General features: G+C 46.2%; 1 protein-coding gene across 5 annotated transcripts in view; it reads right to left on the reverse strand.

Annotated features, from left to right (window-relative positions):
* SNX29 (sorting nexin 29) overlaps window positions 1-25,524 on the reverse strand; it is a 550,741-nt gene that overhangs the window by 342,390 nt on the left and 182,827 nt on the right. For all 5 annotated transcript variants that reach the window (XM_019928689.3, XM_073792297.1, XM_073792298.1 and 2 more), the window contains one exon: window positions 5,460-5,542. In XM_019928689.3, coding sequence (XP_019784248.1) covers window positions 5,460-5,542 — 83 coding nt within the window. The remainder of the gene's footprint in view (window positions 1-5,459; window positions 5,543-25,524) is intronic.

A 25,524-nucleotide genomic window follows, 5' to 3' on the forward strand; every position in this document is an offset into this window, starting at 1 on the left:
TCTTCCTTAATACAGAGAGCAAGCTCCAACTCACAGGCAAATGCTCCTTGGGAGAGCCTGGGAGAAGCCCAACATGCAGCAAAGCATTCATGAGAATAGCCCCACCCCCGCCGCGGGACACTCAGAGAACCCAGACTCCCCAGCTGCACACGCAACAATGACCACACCCAAACAGTAACACCAAGGGTCCACCGGACAGTAAGGCCACAACCATACAGCTCTGGAGGCTTCGTCTCCAATGTCCAGAGCTGGCTGGTGACAGGAATCATCCACCAGGGCTGACACAAGTGACCCCCGGGGTGGGGTGAGTGTGACCTGGGACAAGGACTTCCCTGTCTTGGCCAAACACACCTTGCACAAAGGGGTGTGGCAGAGGGGTGGTGTGCTTTCCTGTCCCAGATGTGGCTGCAAATCAAAGACCACAGCTCTCCCTTGAGGTCCCAAGTCTGTCCACCAGGTGACCTTTGACCAAGAAAACCAACCTTTAAGACATCAACCTCCCACCACAAGCTCCATAAGATGATTAGATGATCCCCATGTCCATCCAGGCAATACCTCAACTTAACTGAATATTTATATGAGCTCCCTATGGCTGCTGTAACAAGTTACCATAAACTTAGTGGCTTAAAATAACACAGATTTACTATCTTGAAGTTCAGGGAGTCAGAAGGCTCAAATGGGTCCTATAAGCTAGACTCAAGGTGTCAGCAGGACTGCATTCCTTCTAGAGGCTCTAGGGGAGAACCTGTTTCCTTGTCTTTTCCAGTTCCTGGAGGATGCCCGCATTCCCTGGCTTGTGGCCCCTCCTTTATCTTCAAAGTGCATCACTCCTACCTCTGCTCCTGTTGTCACTCCTTCTCCCTCTCCAACCCTCCTGCCTTTCTCTTAGAAGGGCCCTTGTGATTACACTGGGGCCATGTGGATAAACCAGGATAATCTCTCCATGTCAAGATTCTTAATCACATCCGAAAAGTCCCTTTTGCCATGTAAGGGGGTATATTCACAGATTCTGGGGATCACGACATGGACATCTTTGGAGGACCAACATTCTGTCCACCACAGCATTTTCTAGATCCCAGCATGTTATCTGAATTACACCTCTTAACAGCTAATCCCCACAACAACAACAAGCTATAAAGTATATACTATTTTAATAAATCCTAATTTTACAATTGTTCAAAGGGGCCAGGAGAGGTAAAGTGAGATAGTAAAAATAGTAATAATAATAATTATAACATTTATTGAGTGGCTACTACATATCAGACATTATTCTAAAGGCTTTCCATGTACTCATCTATCTCATCTTCCCCCAAAACCCTATAAGGAAGGTACTATTACAATTCCCCTTTTACAGAGAAAGAAACTGGGGCACAGAAAGTTACATGGCCTCTAAGTCAGTAGCCCTGGGCAGTGCTCAGTGTCTTTGGCACAGAGGTCATTCATTCACTAACATTCATCATGACGTGCAAGAAGAGTGTAGAATGCACAGTGTTTCCCAAACGTTTTGGCCGTGACTACCTTTTTCATGGAGACATGTACACGGAATAGGATGAAGTGACCCCCTTGGAGAACAGTCACAGCTACAGGTGAAATAAGCCTTCCTTCCACTGACACAGCCTTTCTCCAGATGGACAGGTGTAATGGAGGAGGTGTCCACTCACTGACCCACACTCCTGCCCCAGCCCCACTGCCCTGGCCTCTCCCCCTCAGGAGGCACCAGCAGCTGCGGTCATCACAGCTCTTAGCGAAGGGCCGCCACCTTGGCCCATGTTTCCATGGGGAGACATCCATCATAATATGCTCTGGGCCTCACTCCCCACCTCCCACTCGACTGGTGAGATCCTGAATCAAATGGAGATGATGTATTAAAAAGGGAAACAGCTCCACGGACTGTCTTCCCTCTTGGTCCCCGCTGGGTGAGTGTAATTCTGCAGATCCAACAATGCCTCACAGTGGGGGGCCCTGGGTCTACACCTGGGAGGCAATGTATTGGGGAGTGTGATTCTGGCTTCAGGTCAAGCTGGAGTTTCCAATCAACTGACAGTAATAAAAATGTTATTTTGGGGGCTTCCCTGGTGGCGCAGTGGTTGAGAGTCTGCCTGCCGATGCGGGGGACGCGGGTTCAAGCCCTAGTCTGGGAAGATCCCACATGCCGCGGAACAACTAGGCCCGTGAGCCACAACTACTGAGCCTGTGCGTCTGGAGCTTGTGCTCCGCAACAAGAGAGGCCACGATAGTGAGAGGCCCGCACACCGCGATGAAGAGTGGCCCCCGCTCGCTGCAACTAGAGAAAGCCCTCGCACAGAAACGAAGACCCAACACAGCAAAAATAAATAAACACAATTCTTTTAAAAAAATGTTATTTTGATCACTTTTTGTCTGATTCCTACATCGGTGTTTCATAGAGAATTTGGGGGGAAAGAATAGCCATGATTAATTATAACCTCAGAACTGAAACAAAGTTACCTACTAACCTCTTAAAGTTTGTCAACAGTCTATTCTAAAGGTCCATTTTAAGCTGATTTTTTTTTCTTAATCCTGAAGGCACTTCCCACAACAACTATGCATATAATGATCCCAATATAGCCCTCAGCCATCTATTCAGCCCTGAAGGCATTTGGGGCTTAAATGACTCTTCACTCTTTCCCCTACTGATGAGCTCAGTTTCATAAACCATCTGTCATCCAAAAGACAGAAAAATCTTTATCCTCAAACTAAAAGGTTTCTTTCGTGGAAAATGCATTCTGAATTCCCACCTGAATCTGGGAAGCTAGTACACATCTCTATGTCCACCTAACGTCAGGAGCCAAGGAAATCCTGCATCAGAAAGAAAGGACTCTCCCTCTCCAACCTCTCCCTGCCCCTGCTCCTCCAACTCCCCAGAAACCCCAAGCCCCCCCTAGCCTGGCCAGGACACCTCAAGCTACCAAAGCCTGACGAGGGCACCCCAAGGTACCCCAACCTGGCCAGGGCACATACTCAATAGCTCAACAAACTGAGTCAGCATCTGGCTGGGGTTGAGGAATGAGCCCCAATTCCTTTGAGTAGTAGATGACACACTTAAAAATTAGGTGAAAGCTCTGGAAAGGCCAGAGTGCAATTTTTGAAAGCATGCCTTTTAATGAGGCTGCTTCCTAGTGTCTGGCATACAGCTGGTGCTCACGAATATTACTTAAGTGGAAGAAGGAATAAACTGCAGGACTTAAACAAGCAAACGCAGGGCATCGGCCAGTATGTGCCTGCATCTGAGGGCTTTCATAAAGACCTCCCACTAAGGATGACTCACAGATAAGGTAAATGGTCCTAAACGACCCAGTAAGAAACCGAGGGGTAAGGGACAGCAAAGAAATAGCAAAATGTGCTTCATTATCTCTGCTCTGTTCCATTTAAGGGCTATCTCATACCTAGCTTTGGCTCAGAGCATTCAGGCTGGGTCTTAGGAAAAGGGACTCTGGCTGCCGTGAGAAACCATTCTGTACGCTGTAGGTTCTGTGTACCCGTTTTGGGGGGACTCATTCCAAAAATGCTCCTACTCAGAAATGTACTTTATAGTATTGTGGTTTTTAAACCAAATGCAAGCCCAGTGGTGCTTCCCACACCCTCTGGTTTAATTTTCTTACTGCATCAAATCAAAGCTCTGTGTGGGTAGAGTGTAGATTTCTCAAGAGGTGATGGCGTGGTCCACGGATCAGCTGCAGGAGAGTCACGTATCTAGACATGCGAATCTAGAGCCTCAACCCAGACCTCCTGAGAAGCATATTTAACAGGCGCCCCAGGAAAAGCCTCTGCACGCTAGTTTAAGAACTTCATAAGGCAAAGAAGAGGGATTTGGAAGAAAATAACCCAAGTTCATTTCCACCCCAGATCCATGGACAAGCCCCCTTAAGCTCTCCTGAGCCTCCAATAATGAATTTTTTTTAATAGAGGGAACATACCTACTCATCACAGCGCTACTGAATCAAATGTGAATATACTTGAACTTGCTCGGAAAGGGTAAAGGGCTAAACATATACTATTCATTTGAAACATACAGTGAATGGAATGAATGACTGTAAAAGCCAGGTGCTGGGGGAACAAAGCTGAGAAGAAGTGAAGAGGCAGAAGGCCAGGGCAGACGTAACTCCACGTAATGAGATGGGTTCCGGGAGACACGAGCAGTATCTGTATGAAGAGGGGGATGAGCCCTCACATCAAGACACGATTAACTCTGCAATGGAAACCCCCAGACCGGTAACTGTTACAGACCTAGCAAGAATGAGGCGAGGTATGTTATCCAAAAAATCAACATGTTGAACCTGATCGAGCACAAAAGCTCCAAAGAAAATTCAAGTCTTTATGATATTGCTACGCAAGCCAAATCCAGACTCCGATCTTATCTCTCTCTCTCTGACACAGAAAAATAACTACCATTGACTGAGCACCAACTATACACCGGGTGCCATACTAGAAGCTTTGCAGTCATTGTTTTCGAAAATCCCACAACAGCCCTCGTGACATTGGTGTCATTTCCTCTTACACTAGTGTGGCGTTTCCTCTTCCAGATGGCAAAGTAACTCCAAGAGGTCAAGTCATGGAGGGTGCACCGGAAGTCAAATCCAGGTCTGGTTGACTCCCAAGACCTGTGAGCGTGGAGCATCCACCTCTCTGTTAAAATGTCCACACTCTGAGAGCTCATTTTTAAGAAAATCTTGTAATGGTCAGTTGGTTGAAGTTTGCAAGACCCTCGAGCCAAAGGTAATTAACTATCCCTTCTTCAGGCTGACCTGAGAAACATTTTAGTAGAGGCATGACAGTTAAAGTGCAGGCAAACCGCACAGGGAGGAAGCATATAGCACTACTTTATTCAGTGAGATCTTGGTCAAACGATCATTTTTCTATCTACCTGTATTTCTGATTAAGAGTATTAATAATAATAGCTAAAATCTACTCAGTACTCACTCTAAGTAGGCATTATGCTAAGATGTCTACATGGACTGCCTCATGAGGTAGGCACTGTCAACTAACCTCATTCTACAGATGAGAAAACTGAGGTACACAGAGATTAAGAAATTTAACCAGAGCTGGGGTTGGCGCCTGATCAGCCTAAGTGCATAGCTCTGATTCTCCGCCACTCTGGCGTTCTGTTGCTTTCACCCCTGGCCTGATGTGACTCAATCGTGCTGAAGGTTCACTACCTTGCAAATGTTTCAAGACTCTAGACATAAAACTCCCTAAGTACACAAACTCATACAGTATTGCTAATAATCTGGCAAGTAAGTCTTATAATATTATGCATTTAGCAAGAATACAGAGCAGGGTTTTCCATTTAATTGATTTTCTGGAACCCTAGCCAGCCCCGTTCTTCTAATTCATCTGCACGTGCACTCATCCCATGCTGAGTGTCTGCTATGCCAGGCACAGGGGCGATGAAGATGAAAAGGTGTGGCCCCCTCCCCACCCAGGCTCCGTCTGCCCCTCACCTTCAGCTGTTTGACCTTCTCTTTTCAGCATCTGGACAGCTCCCACGTATTTCTTCAGTTGGACTTTGAGCACCTCGTTTTCTCTGCAGGTACAAGAACGTTAGAAAAATATATTTAAAAACTGGCAACTTAGACCCAAGGAAGGAGGAGAATCTGTGTAAAGAAAAATACACAATGTGCATCTTATAAATATTAATATATTCTGTTTTAGAGATCATCGCTGGAAAAGACTACGTTAGCAAAGGCACGTTTGCAGAATGCCTTCGAGAACTGTTCATTCGTGATGGAAATAAGCATTAATTGGTTGCGGTGCCCACAGATTCAGGATGCTGACATGTGTTGCCCTCAGGCTATTTGAATCAATCTGTTAGAGGCCTGTTCTGTGCCAGGCACTCTGTAGCATCCTCTCCATTTACAGAAGCACATAATAGGTACTGTTTACTTGGGGAACACTCAGTATTTTTATTAACTACTACATGTACTGAAAACTTCCTATTCGCCAGGCATCACGTGAAGTCTTTATGTATCTCATTTAATCCTTCCAAGATATATATTATCACAACACCCACTTTACAGATGAGGAAAGTGAGGTATAATGAGAAGCAGCTGACCAACTCCAGCAGCACCCCATGTAAGACTGCAGAATGAAACGTGGAACTCAGGTGATGACAAGACCCCACTCTACTAAATTCACTCCCCAGGTACCCCAGCTGCAGAACAGGACATGAGGGTCAGAGAGAAAACTACCATTTGTTGAGTATTTACCCACATAGCTCAGACTTTACACATGTGACCTCACTGAATCAAGCACACGTGTATTCATTCACCCATTCTTCATTCGATGGTAACACTGAATAATGTTAAGTACCTAATGATATGTCAGGCACAATGACCCTGTAGAATTCTCCTCATTTTGCAGGAGAGGAACTGGGGCATGGAAAAGGGCACATGGCCAATGCCAAGGTCATACGTAAGGCTCACGGCCCGGACACAAGCCCAGGTCTCTCTGCCTTCCCTGTCTCTTTTGGGATTCAGAACTGGTTTCTCACTGGCTACCCCAGAGACAGGTGCCTCTTCCACATCTTCTCTTCCTGCTCCTCCCCCAACAAGGTCTTGAGCCTGTGTGCTCTTACACATGCTGGAATATTTCCTCACAAAGAAAAGAGCTTTAAGATTGGGTGTCTTTTATGATTATAAAAAATAAAACGCTCATTGCAAAATACTCAAACCATCAGAAAACATTTAAGAAGAAATGTAAAAAATCCACTAAAAATTCAACACCTTGAAATAAACCCCACTATCATTTTTCTATCTGTCCTATCAGCTCCCTCTCCAGGCATGCACACACATACACACACACTGTATATAATTATTCACAGATGAAACACCTTTCACACTCTTCTAAATTTTTTTGTTTGAAGTCTTTTCTCCTTTGTTTACTGTCACACTCATCCTTCCCCATGGTAACCAACGTTAAAAACCTGGTACACACATTTCACGCCTCCTCCATGCTCACATAGTCACTACAAACCTGGTACACTTAAACAGAGTTTACTTTATGAAACCAGACCCTATTATAAATTTTTCTGCTACTGGCTTGTCTCATTTAACAATTCACCACGGTAAGCTTCTGACTCCGTCTATTTATGGATGGAGATGCCATTCCTTGGTACGAATATGCCACACATTTGCTCAGTGGAAAAACTGCAGACTGCCCATCACAGGTTCTCTCTGTCTTCGATGCACCTGACTATACCTCAGCCCACAGAGACAGCACTTTGTTTGTATTTTGCTTTTCTGCCCTGTATTTGTCAGAAAGAACGTAAGTACCGACTGCAGACACTACCATATACTTAGGTGTCGCCTGAGATCTGTGCATTCATCTCAGAAGCTTGAGAGAAAGTAAAACATGGAGTCCCTTAATTATCGCCCTCCTCCTAGATAGCCTGTCACAGGTGTTTCTATCTGTGGCCGCACTTTCTCTGTGATACGAAGAGTGAACGTCTGAAGCCAAACAACTAACAAGTCTTGAGAAGGTTTGTGGGAGGGAAAACACTCCCTGATGGACGTGCTGGTACAGCTGGTTTTCTTGGATCCCGTAAGCCGGATCTTGTCATTCATCCCAACCTACTGCTAATCCCCACATGTGAATTCTAGGCACATAGTACCTTAAAACAAGGGAGAGAAAGCAACTGATGTGCATTTCTGTATGGCCTAATTTAACAACGGTTCATGCAGAATGTTGTCCGAGAGGCAGAAGAGGCAGGATCATTCAGGCAGACTGACAGGTGGGTCGTGTCCGTGTCTGGCTGCCAGGTCTCAGCTCGTTTGCTCACACCATCCAGGCCCACCCTCAGCTGCCTAGTTCACCTTCAACTCTGTAGCCAGCACTAAGGTAGTCAAGTGGCTGCTTTTCTTCTGGTGTGGAGCCATCTTTTAATAGCATCTTACGACTTTCTAAACATCAGACCTAACAGATAAAGACCAAAAACTTTAATACAAATCCAACTTCCAACGAAATGACGGGACGTCATGGAGAATATACCATGGACGGACATCGTTAGGAACATAAATTCATCCCAGCCAACTTTGTGCCAATGAACTTGTTTGCCTTTTATGGGAAGTGAACTTTCAGGTCAGTAGAACTGCTCCTGACTCAAACACCTGGAGGGTACACTGACCGCCCCAGAGAGGCAACTAGCTCCTGACCCCAGGCAAGATGAGGCCTTTTATGTTTTAATTTTTATTTTGAAGTAATTATAGATTCAGAAAGTTGGAAAGATATTACTGAGAGATCCTGTATACCCTTGGCCCAGCCTCCCCCAATGGTTACATCTTCCATAACTACAGTCCGATGGCAAATCCAGGACTCCGACACGGTCACATCGTGTGTGTAGTTCTATCCAGCCTGGTATTTTAACTGATGGTCATAACAATCTGCGATGGGATACAGACTCAGATGACCAAAGCAGGCAGAGAGATGAGGACCATGAGGAACGCAAACCAGCCATAAGACAAGAGGGTCTAAGGGGTGGGAGCTGTGGCCAACCAGAGAGTTGTGGTCCCACCAAAAGGTATTTTTAAAAAACGTAACATGTTAATGGCCCAAGAAAATAATTCCCAGGCTCTGAACGACTAATTTGCAACCAGCAACAGGACTTTAATTTGTAGACAGAGGACCGTATAGCAAGTACCATTCCTGGCGATCAAGTAAGAATGCCATTTTATTTGCCACCTCATGATACAACAGGATGCGTCAAGAGTTAAGAGCATCCTGACTGTGAAAGGCCTCAGAAACCCTCCGAGTGTGCGAACGAGATCGGGATTGTGGCTGACGCTCATCCCAACAGGGGTCTTCAACCCAGCACAGGTCACATCACGGGTGCCCGTCGGTCTGAACAGGCCAGAGGCAAGGTGAGCACAGCGGACCAAACTCTGCCCAGGGCCCCGAGGCATCAGCACCCACCACAGGCCCAGGGAGTCCGGCTTCAGAGCCTGGGTGCCTATCGTGTGTGTGTGTGTGTGTGTGTGTGTGTGTGTGTGTGTGTGTGTGTGTGTGTGTGTGTGTGTGTGTGTGTGTGTGTGTGTGTGTGTGTGTGTGTGTGTGTGTGTGTGTGTGTGTGTGTACGTGAGCACACACATGTGTGGTAAAGTGAGGGCCACAGAGCCCGGGAGGCTACGCACACAGGTGGGATTGACCAGACTCATCTCTGAATGCAGTCACAGGGCTCTGACTTTTAACTTTTTTGGTTGCTGTTGTTCAGCTATGTTCTCTAATTGTCCATAACAAAATAATGTTTGAAAACAAAAGAACACTTCCATTGCCTAGAACTTTTCATTGCTAAGAGTGACGATGAGGCTGCTATGGGGCAGGGCCCCCCTCCGCCTGCTCCCCCTCTGGGGGGAGGCACCGTCCACCTCCACGAGCCTGGGAGGATGAGACCTCTGCGGGAGGCAGCACAGGTGGCTGCAGCCCCGTGGGCCAGATCTTAGGGCAACTCTCTCTTCTCCACTGCACGCGGTGCCCCCCTCCCCGGCTCTCGGAGTACACAGCCCAGGTGATCACCCACAACACCTGGCTCCTTCTGCAACCAACAGAGTCTTTTAATCAAATCCTAACACTCCATCTGGAAAACCATCTAGAAAAGCTGGGGGAAGGAGTGCTTTGTTGAAAAGGAAGTGTCAGTGCTCAGAACAGCTGGGCTCTCCCCAAGGATTTAGCCTTTCAGCTGCAATTTCCACATCTGCCTCAAAGGAGGATGTGGATGGGGGATGCCCTCAGCGACTGCTTTACAAGGCTGAAGATGAGAAAGCCATGGGGCGAGGGGGGATGGGGATGGGGTCCAGTCTTTATTTCGTGGCCCAGGCAACTGCGTGGGAATCCAACCCCACTAGGGAAGATAACCCTGCAGAAACACCCCTCCCCGCCGCCTCTTTAGTTATCATCCAGTTCTTTCAACTCTGAAGGGCAGTGGGATCCAACTTCCTCGTAGTTCAATGAAAGGAGAAAAAACGCCAAGAGAATGAACTAAAACAGAATCTCCCAAACGTGGTACATGCTCGAGATCATTTAAGGGGTTCACAAAACTTTTTCTATTTTAACACTTAAGCATTTCTTCCGGTATGTTTTTTAAAAACCGATTTTCCATTAATGGTAGTGATATAAAGAATCCTTTGGAGGGGCTTCCCTGGTGGCGCAGTGGTTGAGAGTCCGCCTGCCGATGCAGGGGACACGGGTTCGTGCCCCGGTCCGGGAAGATCCCACATGCCGCGGAGCGGCTGGGCCCGTGAGCCATGACCGCTGAGCCTGCGCGTCCGGAGCCTGTGCTCCGCAACGCGAGAGGCCACAACAGTGAAAGGCCGGCGTACCGCAAAAAAAAAAAAAAAAAAAGAATCCTTTGGAAAGAAATGTGAAGGCTTTCAAAAGTGAGTGGACTGAAAGACAAATATTAAGGAATGAGTAACATGGGCGGTACACACGAAGACGGTACACGTGAAGGCACTGCACAGCGACAGATCTGAGGAAGAGAATCTTTGCTTTACATAAAATAAGGTTATAAGGAGAAGATATTTTCTTACAGTGTACTTCCCACACTGTATTCCCGGGGATGACAAACGGCTCTCAGGCAGGGACGGGAGAGTAGAGTTAAGTATGTTTAGGAAACGATGGCGCTAATCAACATTAGGAAAGTTCCCTCTCCCTCCCCCTCCTCCCCAGGGCTCCTCAAGCCTTTAATATATTTGTGTACACTGACCACCTACTAACTCCTCAAACCTCACAGTTTGTGAAATGCTGCATTTTCACCTTGGGCACAGCTCTCTATGAGCGGGAGAGAAATCTCGGTGGAAAAGAACCACATCTATGTTAGAAAAACACTGCCCACGTGGACTGTGGCAGAGGTGGGCATTTGAGATGTTTATACCTCCTTGAAATCCCTCTGTGTGAGTTAAGAAGTGAGAAGCAGTTCAGTGCCAAGACCTCCTACGGGTAAAACTGGGGCCTCATTCAAAACCTCCCTACACGTGTAATAGGAAATACGCTTTTCTACCCACAACACGAGAGTATCTGCCTCCGAGTGGGGCTCTGAATGTTCAAGATGTTGCAGACACAACGTGCTCTCGTTCAACCTGCATGGCAACTCTGCGAGAGTTATTACTCTCATTATACAGATGAAGGAACTGATGCTCAGAGAGGCTCAGCGGTCGATCAACGAATTCACGCAGCTATACAAGGCACGGCCACAACGTGCACTTCAGCATCTCCAAGCCCGTGCCTCCTTCCTCCTCCCCGCCACATACTTGGTCTCAGTGGATCATCAACAGCACCTCACAAGGTTGGTTTTAACTGGGCTCATTTTGCAGATAGGAAAGCTGAGGCCCGCAGAGTGAAACAACATACACACACACCTGGGATTCCAACCCATGTCCTATAACTCCAAAGTCTCTCGCTGCGCTCATATAAATTTAGGGAATTAAATGAACTGGATAAAGTTGAAAACTTAAAGCCTTGAAAGAGTCCACTGGGAAATGAGGGCGGATAAGCATGGGTCTGCAGAATCTCTCGGCTGGTCAGACTGCTGTGCAAATGTGAACGCGATTCTCCTGATCAGCAAGCTTTGTTCAGAGGTTAAGGAACTGTCCTAGGGTTACACAGCCTCTGCTGCCCATCAGCAGACATCTCACAAATGGAAGCAGTTGGTCCGAGGTGAGCTTTCTCCAAATATGAATCAACAGCCTCAAGAACTGTACACCTTTTGACCCAACAACTCCACTTCGAGAAAACTATGCCCAGGAAATAAGAAGGAGCAAAAGGCTCAAAACATAAACATGAGGGCTTCCCTGGTGGCACAGTGGTTGAGAGTCCACCTGCCGATGAAGAGGACTCGGGTTTGTGCCCCGGTCCGGGAAGATCCCGCATGCCGCGGAGCGGCTGGGCCCGTGAGCCATGGCCGCTGAGCCTGTGCGTCCGGAGCCTGTGCTCTGCAATGGGAGAGGCCACAGCAGTGAGAGGCCCGCGTACCGCAAAAAAAAAGAAAAAAAAAAAATACACATGAGGATGTTGTGAATGTTATCAGAAAGAAACTGGTTACAAATTAAATGTCTGACACGGGGGGAGTGAAGAGATAAATTATGGTGTATCCACCAGTAATAGGACACTATGAAGCTGCTGAAGTTGTGATGAATATGCATGTTAATTAACATAGATGAACATTTACAATACACCATTACATGAATGTGGCAGAGTACAAAGAACTCTGTAACCCCTCATGTATATTTATTGGTATATGTTTGCGTTAGAAATATATATATACCACAATGTTAACAGGGCTTATTTCTGAACGATGAAATTAGGAGAAAAGAATTTAATACGCCGTCAACACACTTTACTAGCACACTAGAAAAAACAAGGTATGAAGAGTAAGGTCAGACTTACAGAAAACAAAAGCAACCCTACAGCTTAACCTATACTTAGTGGTGAAAGACCGAATGTTTCCCCATGGGACTGAGAGCAAGCTAGGAAGTCTCTCTTGCCTCTCTCTCCTATTCAGCACACTACTGGAGGTTCTAACCAGTGAAATGAGGTTTCTTTTCAAAGGGCATGCAGAATGAAGGGAAAACTAAAACTGTCCCCACTGGCAGATGACCTGATTTCTTCAGAGAAAATTCCAAGAATCTACCAAAAAAAAATCCTAGAATAAGTGACTTTTTCCAGGTCAAATATGGAAATTAATTGTATTTCTATATATTAACAATGGACAATTAGAAAGCAATATTATAAAAAGAATCATTCATCATAGTTCCAAAAGATGAAATACACAGGTGTAAATCCAACAAAACACATGCAGGATCTGTACGCTGAAAACTGTAAAACACTGATGCAAGAAATCAAAACAGAAGTACGTCGATGTAAATGCCAGGTTCACAGACTGTAAGACTCAAAATAGTTAAGATGTCAGCACACTGATCTATAGGTTGAATGCAAGTCCAGTAAAAATCCCAGCAGGGTATTTTATACATATACACTACCTGATTCTAAAATTCATATGGAAAGGCCAAAAAACAAAGTACAGTAGCCAAAGTCATCGTGAAATAGAAGCAAAATGTGAAGGATGCACACTACCCAATTTTATGACTTCCTATAAAGCGACAGCAATCAAGGAATGTAGTAGAGGCAAATGATAGCTCTAGAACCAATAGAAAGAAGAGTCCAGAAATAGACTCATACAAATATGGCCAAATAATTTTTAACCAAGGTACAAAGGCGATTCAGGAAAAAGGATGGTCTTTTCAACAGACAGTTTGGGAACAGCTGGACATGCATACGCCAAAAAGTAAACTTCAACTAATACTTCACATCTTATACAAACATTAACTCGAACTGGAAGACATATAAAACTATAAAACCTGAGGAAGTCTTCATGCCTAACCTGGGGTTAGGCAAAGCGTTCTTAGATTTAACACCAAAAGCATGAGCCAGAATAGAAAAAAAAAAAAAAAAGTTAAACTGGATTTGCTCTGTGAAAGACCCTGTTAAGAGCAGAAGACAAGCTACAGATGGGGAGGAGATACTAACAAATCGGACAAACAATAAAGGACTTGTATCTGAAATAAAGAACTCTCAAAACAAACAAACAAAACATAACTACCCAATAAAAGGGGGGGAAGGGCAAAAGATCTGAACAGACAATTCACCAAAGAAGATAGACAGTAAATAAGCACATGAAAAGATGCTAATCATCATTAGTCATTAGGTAAATACAAATCAAAATCGGTGAAACAGCACTACAAACCTAGTAAAATAGCTTTAAAAACTTTTAATGACAGTATCAAGTGCCGGGGGAATCTGGAGCAACTGAAACCCTCTTAACACTGCTGGCAGGAATGCACAACAGCTCGGTGACCCTGGAAAACAGCAGAGCAGCTTTTTATAAAGTTAAACAGACACCTGTCATATGACCCAGAAACTCACTTCTATCTTTCCTGGAGAAATGAATTTTATTGTTCACACAAGAATCTCTACATGAATGTTTACAGCAGCATTATTCATAATCACCAAAAACTGGAAACAACTCAAATGCCCGCCCCTTGACTTGAGTTCGGATTGGTCTCACTATTTGTTTCTAACAGCAGGGATGAGCTGTCACTTCTGAGATCAGTTATAAAAAGACTATGACATCTACTTGGGATGCTCTCAGGCTCGTCCCTCTCCCTCCTTTCTCTGGTCACCAGCTGCCCTGTCTTGAGGACACCTGGGCAGGCTGAAAGAGGCCCACACAGTGAGGGATGAGGTCTGCCAGCAGTGAGTGAACTTAGAAGCAAATTTTCCAAGCCCAGCAGAGCCCTGAAATGACCACAGCTCCACCCAATGTCCTGACTACAACCTCACGAGAGACCCTGAGCCAGAGGCACCAGCTAAGCCGTGTCCAGATTCTTGACACACAGAAACTCTGAGATAATAAATATGTTCTTTTAATCTGCTGAATTTGGGGGTAATTTGTTACACAGTTGATAACTAATATAGTTCTACATACCTTAATTCATTTAATCCTTACAACTATTCTGTGAGGTACTTTGATCCTCAATTTTGGGCCAAGGAACAGAGAGGTAAGAATGACAAAGAGGACAAATAACATGCCGAAGGCAACTCATTCCTGACCCTCGACTCCCTCATCTGTCAAAGTCCTGCAGCCTGAGTGATTTCACATCTAGCCAACCGTGCACAAGGTGGACGTCCTTCTCTGCAGCTCCGGCTACTCCCCCAAACAATGGAAGAACACTGAGGCCTCACAGGATTGTTGCAGAAAGTATGTAATTTATTCAACAAAGGCCCTCCTAAACCCACTATGTACCAGGTATTGTTTAGAACACAGAAAGGGAGGGGGGAACAAGAAAGACTAAGTCTCTACACTCACGAAGTGACACTCACAAAGGGGAGGTGGTCAAACCAGTCAAGGAACAGGCTTCAGATAACAGTGAGGACGATAAAAGCCAAAGCCACACGTGTAAGAACAGCTAAATCCCAGAACACTGAACTCCAAATGCTGGCGAAGCTGTGGAGCAACAGGAACTCTCATTCACTGCTGGTGGGAATGCAAAATGGTACCGCCGCTTTGGAAGACAGTCTGGCAGCTTCTTACAAAACTAAAATACCCTTATCACATGGTGTTTACCCATAGGAGTTGAGAACACATAACCCCACAAAACCCTGCACACAATATTTAGCAGTTTTATTCTAATTGCCAAAACTTGGAGGCAATCAAGATGTCCTCTGATAGGTGAATGGATAAACAAACTGTGGTACATCCAGACAATGGAATATTATTCAGCGATGAAAAGAAATGAGCTACCAAGTTATGAAAAGACATGGAGGAAATGCATACTAAGTGAAAGAAGCCCATCTGAAAGGTTACTAACTTTATGATTCCAACTACATGACATTCTGGGAAAGGCAAAACTATGGAGACGGTAAAAAGATCAGGGGTTGCCAGGGGTTAGGAGACAGGGGTGAATAGGTGGAGCACAGAGGACTTTCAGGGCAAGGAAATCAGTCTGTAAGATACTCTAATGGTAGACACATGTCACCCATCTGTCCAAACCCACAGAATGTCCACCACCAAGAGTGAACCCTAATGTAAACAGGGACTTTGGTTAATAATAATGGATCCATGTTGTTCATCAACTGTAGCAAATGCAGCACACCAACGCAAGATGCTAATACAGGGGAAACTGGGGAGGATGGGAGTGATGTACACGGCAACTCTGGACTTTCTGTTCACGTTTAAAGCTGCTCCCCCAAAAGTCTATTAATTTCAAAATAAATAAATGGGGGCTTCCCTGGTGGCGCAGTGGTTAAGAATCCGCCTGCCAATGCAGGGGATATGGGGTCGAGCCCTGGTCCGGGAAGATCCCACATGCCGCGGAACAACTAAGCCCGTGCACCACAACTACTGAGCCTGTGCTCGAGAGCCTGCAAGCCACAACTACTGAAGCCCGCGTGCCGCAACGACTAAAGCCCGCACGCCTAGAGCCCGTGCTCCGCAACGAGAGAAGCCACTGCAATGAGAAGCCCATGCACCACAACGAAGAGTAGCCCCCGCTCACCACAAGTAGAGAAAAGCCCGCGCTCAGCAACAAAGACCTAACGCAGCCAAAAATAAATAAATTTATTTTAAAAATAAATAAATAAATGAAGCAAGAGAAAAAGATGCACAGTAAAGAGTATTTTAGGTAGGGTCATCTGAGAAGGCCTTTCTGAAAGGTGACAAAGAGGCAAGACCTAAAGGAAGCGGACTGTGTGACAGTGGGGAAGGGGGCGACCGGAGACCTTGCAAAAATGCGGATCCTGACTCAGCTTGTCTGGGTGGAGCCTGAGACTGCATTCCTACCAGGCCCTCTGGGGATGCCAATATCACCGGACCCTGGACCACAAGGAACAAGTCAGGGAAAAGCCCCAACAGTGCCAGGCCTGTTCCTGGAACTCAGGGAGGCCAAGGAGGCTGGAACAGGGAGGAATCATGTGGGACCCCAAAGTGTGAACTTTAGTCTAAGCTTAAAGGGCAGCCAATAAAAGGTGTTAAGCAGGGGAATGGCAGGCTGTGTGGGAAAACAAAGAGTGGGCTGGAAACAGGACAAGTGTCAGACCAGAAGGAAGCTACTGTGACCATCCATCCAGGCAAGAAATGATGACGGCCAGGACCGGGAGGACTGGGGTCATGGCAGTGGAGACAGAGAGACTATTCAGATCTCAACTCGAGGATTCCAGAAAGCCTTGCCGGCTCCCACCCCCAGCCTCAAATACGCCTGTTGGCCACCCTGCAGTTTTCTTTAAAAGCATCAGGAAAGGAAGCAAATCATTGGGAGGTGGCAAGTACCTCTCAAACCGCTTCCAGTGACGGCAATAATTAATGTTTGTAAGTCAAAGCAATCATGCCTGCCCCACTGTCAGAACAAACAACCGGCAACCCCAGACAGCACTGCTCAAAGGATAATTACTCAAAACAGAACCGAGGAACCTGTGAAGCGCCTTTGGTAATTTGCAGGCATCGAAACATTGCAGTGAAACACACCTACAGGTATTCTGCCTTCCCCCGCCAGACACTGGCACGAGGGTACCCCACTCAAAGCAACGGTCTGGTGGGTACCAAGTAGGCACTAACCATAACCACACCTGATTACTAGAAGAATGTGGCTAGGTGACCAAGTGATCCAAAAAATGACTGTCCCAAGCTGCCACCAACAAAAGACAGAAAGGGAGGCATAAATCCCCCGGCTCTGAGGTGTTCACAGTCACCACCAAGTTCACTGCAAAACAACACAAAGTGGAAAAGCCATTTTCCCAAAACTGTGTGCGTTCCCATTAGTGTCTTCAGACCCCCAACTCCAGCCCCACCTCCTTTTGGGGAGCATATAACCTCTCACGCCTGTTGCTAAAATAAGCACATGTATTTCTGCAACGTCTTTCACAGGACACTTCTGCATTCACACCGTCTTCCCCACAACAGTGACTGGAAGCTAACACTTGTCCAGCACTGACTGCGGAGGAGAGGCGGAAGCGGGTCAGGCAGGCTCTCAGCCACCTCCAGACACAGACACCTCCAGGGAGACTCGGTAATTCTCTGGGCAGTGACAAGCAGGCAAGAGGCAGAGCTAGGATTCTAAGCCGGGCAGTGTGACTCCGGAGTCAGAACCCGACCACTCCTCTCTACTGCCTTTGTGAAACAGGAACCCATCACAAGAGGTTTGGAGCAATAAAACCCAGGCCGCCAGTCAGCATCCAGGCAGTGAGGGTCAGGGTAGGAAGCAAAAGATGCCCTTCAGAGCGCCACGTCCAGGCCGCAGTGGGGAGCCTGGCCCAGGCTTTCCCACAGGCTACTGCTCCCCACCCCAACACACAGTGCACTTCAGGCTGGACCCCTCCTCTCGCAGCTCCCAGGGCTCCGGAAGTAGCTTGGCAGCTCAGGTGATGGGCTAACACAGAAGCTACCCCGACCCTGGGACGTGGCCATCAGCTCCTCACCGGCGCCCACACCAGCTGGGCTCTCGCCAAGGCTGACCCGACTCTCCTATCTGCCCCAGCTCCCTGGTGAACACCTATGACTTTTGCAAGAGTCTCTTCGGAGGCCGTCTTCTCTCCGAAGCCCTTCTGGCTAACTCTAGGTCCACCATCTGGGGTTGCGACCACTCCCTCTTCTGCCCCCACCTCACCCCAGACAAGCTCCGCGCTCAAGTCTAAGACTTTAATAGCCCTGGCCTGTGCTCATCTCCCTCAGCTAGGCTGTGAGACCTGGAGGAGAGAAGCTGGACCTTATCTACTCGTTTTAGCCTCTGAAACCATGGAGTAGGTATCACCATTGTCCACACTTGACCAAACAGGAAACAGAGGCTCAGGGGGGTTGGTGACAGGCTAAGGTCACTCAGGAGAGGAGTTGGAATTGGCATCTGGGCAACTTCAAAGTCCACACCCTCAAGCACTCAGCCAGGGTTCTTGCAGTGGGGTCAGAGGAAGGAGGTTCTCCTACAGTGGAATCAGTTGGAGAAGCTTATTCAGAAAGTAGGTCTCTGCAAGGCCTGCTGGTCCCTTCCTGAACTGTTCACTGAAGGCTGCTGCAGATATGAGAAGAGTGGGCAAATACCTCAATACACTGCAGACAATGCTGTCAGAGGAGGGAGTAACACACATGTACAGGGAGAAAACCAGGAGTCAACACCGTGGTGCTGGATTGGAATTCAAGGTGTTGGTGTAAACTCACGGGATCATTTCAGAAGCACCTGGAAGCCAGTTCAGAAGTGTTCCCACTGGACAAATCTGGGGCAATTTGAACAGCCAAACAGTGATGGTAATAGATTATGACCTACTGAATGAAACAGGAACCCAGGAATCCAAAAATGAATAAATGCAGCGTTTAATGTATAATGAGATGTTTACACAGGCTCCAACTACCGCCCCACAAAATACTAATACTGCAAAGGGGAAAAGAGTAACTTCACAGTGGAGAAAGGGGGCAGACACAACCTTAATCAGGAGATCAAAGTTAGCATGATCGTAGGAACAAACTGAAGCCAGGCACCACCCGCCAGGATGCTCTATGAAGAACACGCATCACCTCTGTGATATTAATACCACAGACGCAGAAACTGGATCTCATCCTGAGGAAACAATGAACAAAGCAAACTGAGCAACAGTCTGCAAAATAAACTGGCCTGTAATCGTCAAAGATGTCAAGGTCACGAAAGGCAGGGAAGGAGAGAAACTGTTCCAGACAGAAGAAACCTGACAATTACAGGCCACAAGTCAGTCTGGACTCGATCATTTTGCCAGAACAGGCGTTACTGGGACAACTGGTGAGAGCTGAATGGGAGGGGAGGAATCAATGGTAAAAACATATCGCTGTGGATTTCCTGGTTTTGATTGGTGTGTGCAATTATGAAGGAGAACATTCTGTTTGTAGGAAACGCACCCTAATATTCTGTGGTTTAAAAAAAGTGGAAAGTAGAAAGCAGACTTCCAGGCTCTGCTGTCAGCAGTCACATGCTCTGGGGTGGGCCTGGAATCTGCATTTTAACCAGCCTCCAGGACACTTCTGGGCCACGCTTGAGCCCAAGAACCACATGCTGCCCTGTGCTCTCCTGCCGTATCCTGATCAGAATGAGAACCCAGACAAGGACAATGATCCTGCCTCTAACAGTCTGCAGAAAACAGTGGTCTCCTCTCACTCACAAGATATCTGACTACTTCTCCTTTCTTTGCAACTGTATTCAGTAAAAGGACAAGGGCCAGGGCTGCCAGGGAACTCGAATTCCAGGAAGTCTGCATTTCTCCTTGACTGTTCTCTCACTTGGGCTGTGCGGCATCTCATCTGCCAGCTGGAGAGAGTTGGGGAGCCGTAAAAAGCTTGTTTGGTTTTTAGTGCTCGCTCCCCTGTTCCCATCATTTCACTATTTCTTTGATAAGCCCCATCTCATTAGCCACCTGGTAAATTCCCCTCAGAATGGCACACTGGCCCCCACATTTCATATCCAGAGCCAGGGAAAGAGCCCAAATAACTCCAGCAACTCATGAAGGTAATTAATTGCAGATGACACACACCCAAAATATCCTGAGTACAACGGGAAAATCACAGGGTTCCAAACTTAACAGCCGGAATCATATTTGACTGTCATTTCACTCAAAAGTGTTTCCAAAGTTACTTCTTGGTGCATTTATACATCAAGCAGGCAGCTCACTGCTCACTTCAGTCCTCTGTGCCATTAAAAGTGTTTGCTTTGGGCTTCCCTGGTGGCGCAGTGGTTGAGAGTCCACCTGCCGATGCAGGGGACATGGGTTCGTGCCCCAGTCCGGGAGGATCCCACATGCCGCAGAGAGGCTGGGCCCGTGAGCCATGGCTGCTGAGCCTGCGCGTCCGGAGCCCGTGCTCTGCAATGGGAGAGGCCACAACAGTGAGAGGCCCGCATACCGCAAAAAAAAAAAAAAAGTGTTTGCTTTGAGGTCAGACAGGCCTAAATGTGAATGCTGGCTCTGCCTCTGTGTGATCTTGGGTAAGTCACCTGACCTCTCTCATCCTGGTTTTAGCAACTATAAAATGGGGTGATCAGAAAGTACCTACTTCAGAAACTAGCCCATAAAAAAGAATGAAATAATGCCATTTGCAGCGACATGGATGGACCTAGGGATTATCATACTGAATGAAGTCAGACAGACACAGAAAGACAAATACCGTATGATATTGCTTATATGTGGAACCTAAAAAAATGGTACAAATGAACTTATTTACAAAACAGAAAGAGAGTCACAGATGTAGAAAACAAACTTACGGTTCCCAAGGGGGAGGGATAAATTGGGAAATGGGATTGACATATACACACTACTCTATATAAAACAGATAACTAATAAGAACCTACTGTATAGCACAGGGAACTCCATTCAATACTCTGTAATGAACTATATGGGAAAAGAATCTAACAAAGAGTGGATATATGTATATGTATAACTGATTCACTTTGCTGTACAGCAGAAACTAACACAACATTGTAAGTTAACTGTACTCTGATAAAAACTAATTAAAAAAAACTAGAAAGAATGAAAATAAGTGCATACACAAATGGCAATATACACAAATTTTCGACTACACCAAATGGACACCCTTAAACAAAACCAAAACCTTCCTGGTCTCTGCCATTATTACAAGACGCCAGCACACTGGAAAAAAGCACTGTTACAAGCTTAAGGACTATGCCTTCAGCCCTCTAACCAACCTAACCCCCAATGACGAGGCTCCCGGGAACCAAAGCTTGTCCCAATCCTTCCCGTTAATCAGCTCAGGGAAACCCCTCTCCAGACTGAGAATGAATCTTTGAACCTTTTTACCTGTCCATGGAGGTACCGGTACTCAACCCCACTGCCACTCAACAGTCCTGCCTTGGAGCACTAAACAGTTCAGACAGGTGAGTCTCAAACAAACCTCAACAATCCTTGTTTCTACACCCATTCCTTTTTGTTTGGGCCCTTTGAGAGATACCCACCCTTTTCTTCTTAGTCCCTCTGCTCCTGTTCACTTGTTGGGCTGAGATTTCCTAGAAAAATACCATGCTGGTACTGCTTTCTCCCAAAAGGGGGAAATAATCCCAGAGTCTGATAACAGCAGTGACAGCAACAACCAAAATAGTCACTTGGGTAAATTAAATGATCCTAAAACATCTTTTATCTGTTCTGTTAGCAAAAGTAACTCGAACACTAGTCATTCGTCCCTGTTAGATCACTTGCCGCCCTCCTCATAGGCAAAGTCTGCAACAGATACTGGCAGACTCCACAGTGCACCTCCTATCAAAATCCAAAGAGATCCCGGAAAGCCTCTCCCCAAAATTAACCAGTACCCTATAAATGAAGAGGCCCTCTAGAGCATTAAGCTGACAATGGAGAAATGGAAGGCCCAAGGCCTTACTGCACCCTGCACTAGTCCCTACAACATCCCTATTTTACCCATAAAGAAATCCAATGGCCGAAGATGGAGATTTGTCCAGGACCTGCAAGTGATAAATGTCATGGCCATCCTCGTTGTTCCTAACCCTTGTACATTACTGGGATCCACCCAGCTGGAAGCAAATTCTTCACAATAGTTCATTTACGCAGTGCCTTCTTTTGCATCCTGGTTGATGAAGGCTTCCAGTAGTACCTTTTGGCTTTCACTTGGGGAGGGGAAACAATTTACCTGGACAGCAATGCCTCAGGGCTTTACTGAAAGTCCTTCTTACGTTTCACAAGTCCTGAAGGTTGGCCTGGATGATGTAAGGTTTCCCAGAGGCTCTACTTTGTCACAACATTTAGACAACTTACTTCTTTGTTCTCCCTCCCAGGAAGACAGCATCCATTTACCAAGACTTTTAGTCCTAAAAGGACACAAGGTCACCAAAAGAAATTGCAGTTTGTCCAAACCCAGGTTTGGTGTTTGGGTCACCTGATACCAGAACAAAGGCTACACCTAGATCCAGACCGGGTTCATAGCGTCCTGAGCTTCTCAAAACCCAAAACTAAATGCCCGTTAAGAGGTTTTCTCGGGCTGGCTAGCTGTTGTCCGAATTGGATTCCAAATTTTTCTCTTACAGCAAAATCCCTGTACCCTTTTACTAAAAAAATGACCATCCCAACTCGATTCTATGGGGAGAACGGGATGACACAGCCTTTATAGCCTTAAAAGAAAGTTTAATGAACACTCCTGATACTTAGACATCCCACATATCAGCTTCCACCTTTCCTTTTCATGTGTGAGAAAGAAGGGGATGCTCTTGGGATACTCACTCAAAAGCACAGAGAACACCATTGGCCCAGAAGGTGCTACAGCCAACAACTACACCCTGTAGCACAAGGATACCCTCCCCGCCTTAGAGCCATCCCCGCACTGCCCTTTTGGTTAAGGCCACTGAAGAAATAGTTGTAGGATCTCCTTTGACCATTTTTGTACCGCATGTAGTAGAAACCCTTCTAAATTCTCACCACACACAGCATCTTTCTGCTAGCCATCTCACCTCTTATGAGATTCTCTTATTAACCACTCCTCATATAACTCCCACTGTAATAACCTTAACCCTGCTACTCTTCTCCCATTACCAACGAAATCGCTCACAACTGCTTAACCTGGATGAATCACCTTCTGAACACCACCACCATCCCCTACCAGGACCTACAAGAAACTCCTCTGAGTAATGCTGGCATCTCATGGTGTTCTGTTGGTTCTTCTTTAAAATGTGACAATGGCAAATATTGTGCTGGATATGCAGTAACACTTGTTGATATAACTGAAGTGACACCCTTGCCCTTGGCTACTTGGGCCCAAGAGGCCAATTATATGCACTTACTCAAGCCTGTACACTAGCCAGGGGGCGAGGCTGCCAACATTTATATCAATAGCAGGTATGCTTTCAGAGAAGCCCGTGACTCTGGGATGCTCTGGAAGCAAAGTGGTTTCCTCACTTCCAGTGGAGATAAAGTCAGGAACAGTCCTTACGTTCAGGAACTACTGGACGTCATAATCTTACCTGCTACTTTGGCTATTATTCAGATGCCAGGACATTCTAAACTTGACTCCCTGGAGACTAAGAGAAACCACCTCTTGACATTTCAGCAAAAAAGGAGCCAACTGCAGCCAAACCTCTGTCATGGTCCAAAGGGAAGTTCTTCTGAATGAAAGCTTAGAAAAACTGACTATGTAAACCCAACAATTTGCTTCAGAAAAAGAAAAACAAGATCAAAAATTCAAAAACTGCCGGTTTGACCAAAAAAAGCAGCTCTGGTTCAGACCAAATAACCACTCGGTCCTACCAGAGACTTTCAAGTTCCCATTTCTGCCCACTGTTCATGCCCTGAAATCACTGGTCCACCAATAAAGGCTAACTTTTATGCATCAACGATGGTGGGGAAATATCAATAAACCTGTAGAAAGCATTTATTTTGCTTGCCCTACCTGTCCAATACACAATTCGGGGAAACCTGTCATTCCTGTTCCTACATTTTAAATTACCCAATGGACCATTCAAGTTTTGGTAACTGGCTTTTATCCAGCTTCCCCCATCTTATGGATATAAATACGTTCTGGCCATGGGTTGTATGTTTACTCACTGGACTGAAGCCTTCCCTTGCAGACAAGCTACTGTCTTTGCTGTGGCTTAAGTCCTGCTGGAAAAGCTCATTCTTACCTGGGGAACCCCTTCTGAACTTCAGTAATCAGGGAACTCAGTACCCCGGCCAAATACTACAGCAGGTCTGTGCTGTTTGGCCAGTTCTGCACCACTTTCACTGTGCTTATCATCCTCAATCCTCTGGGCTAGTCACACATACTAATGGCATCATTAAGAGTAAACTGGTGAAGGGACTTCCCTGGTGGTGCAGAGGTTAAGAATCTGCCTGCCAATGCAGGGGACATGGGTTCGAGCCCTGGTCCGGGAAGATCCCACATGCCGTGGAGCAACTAAGCCCATGTGCCACAACTACTGAGCCTGCGCTCTAGAGCCCGTGAGCCACAACTACGGAGCTGCGTGCCACAGCTACTGAAGCCTGCGTGCAGCAATGAAGACCCAACACGGCCAAAAATAAATAAATAAAATATAAAAAAATAAAATTAAAAAAAAAAGAATAAACTGGTGAAGTCTGCAGAGGCTCTCCAGATACCCTGGCCAAAAGCACTGCCACTAGTCCTTCTGACTCTTAGGCCTAGCCCGCTTCAGGAATCGTAAACTCTCACCCTTTGATATAATCACAGGATGCCCAATGTATTTAGCTCCTGATTCTTTTGATCCACAACTAACAAAGGAAAGCATGTATTCTACATTGTAAAGGCCTAATTGCTTCTATTAAACATAACCATGCTCTGGTAGAGCACTCTTTTTGCAGCGTGCTCCTGGAAGACAAAGATCCCAGATGTCATACCCTACAACCTAGAGATTTTGTATACTGAAAAAGCACCTCCAAAAGGACTCTCTCTCCAGCCTTACTAGAAGGGCCCCTATCAGGTCCTGCTGACTAACCCTTGCGCTGCCAAACTCCAGGGAGTAGACTCCTAGATCCATATGTCACACCTAAAGAAAGCACCGAACCCTACTGGACCTGCACACCATCCAGTAACCTTAAGCTGACAGCTTTCCCAAGATGTCCGGACCAGGCCTGTATACCTTTCTTGCAATATTGTCTCTTACCTTGCTTTCTGCCACTTTTCCATGAGAAATGCCCTCATCCATATTTCCCAATCCCTTACAAAAGGGAGAAAACTCTCTGATCACTGGATTTGCCATCAGAAAGCTCAGTCTGTGCAAGACAGCAGTGACCCTTTGGTTCATCCTACAGGTAATTTCACTGAGGTTCAAGATATTCTTTTCTCTCCAAATTGTTCCACAGGCCCATTTTATAGTGTCAGGGTGCTGAGCCTGCCTGCAATTATTCTTTGCTTCAGTTTTACCCAGCCCTGGGTGAATACTGGTATGAAAGGTTCTGTGGAGTTGGCAGTGCAAGTGAGGTCATTCGTAAACTGGCTGACATATCTACATATCTAGATAACTGCTCAGGGTATAACAACATAAA

The sequence above is a fragment of the Tursiops truncatus genome, chromosome 15 (assembly GCF_011762595.2).
Source record: "Tursiops truncatus isolate mTurTru1 chromosome 15, mTurTru1.mat.Y, whole genome shotgun sequence".
In the NCBI taxonomy this organism is placed as follows: Eukaryota; Metazoa; Chordata; class Mammalia; order Artiodactyla; family Delphinidae; genus Tursiops; species Tursiops truncatus.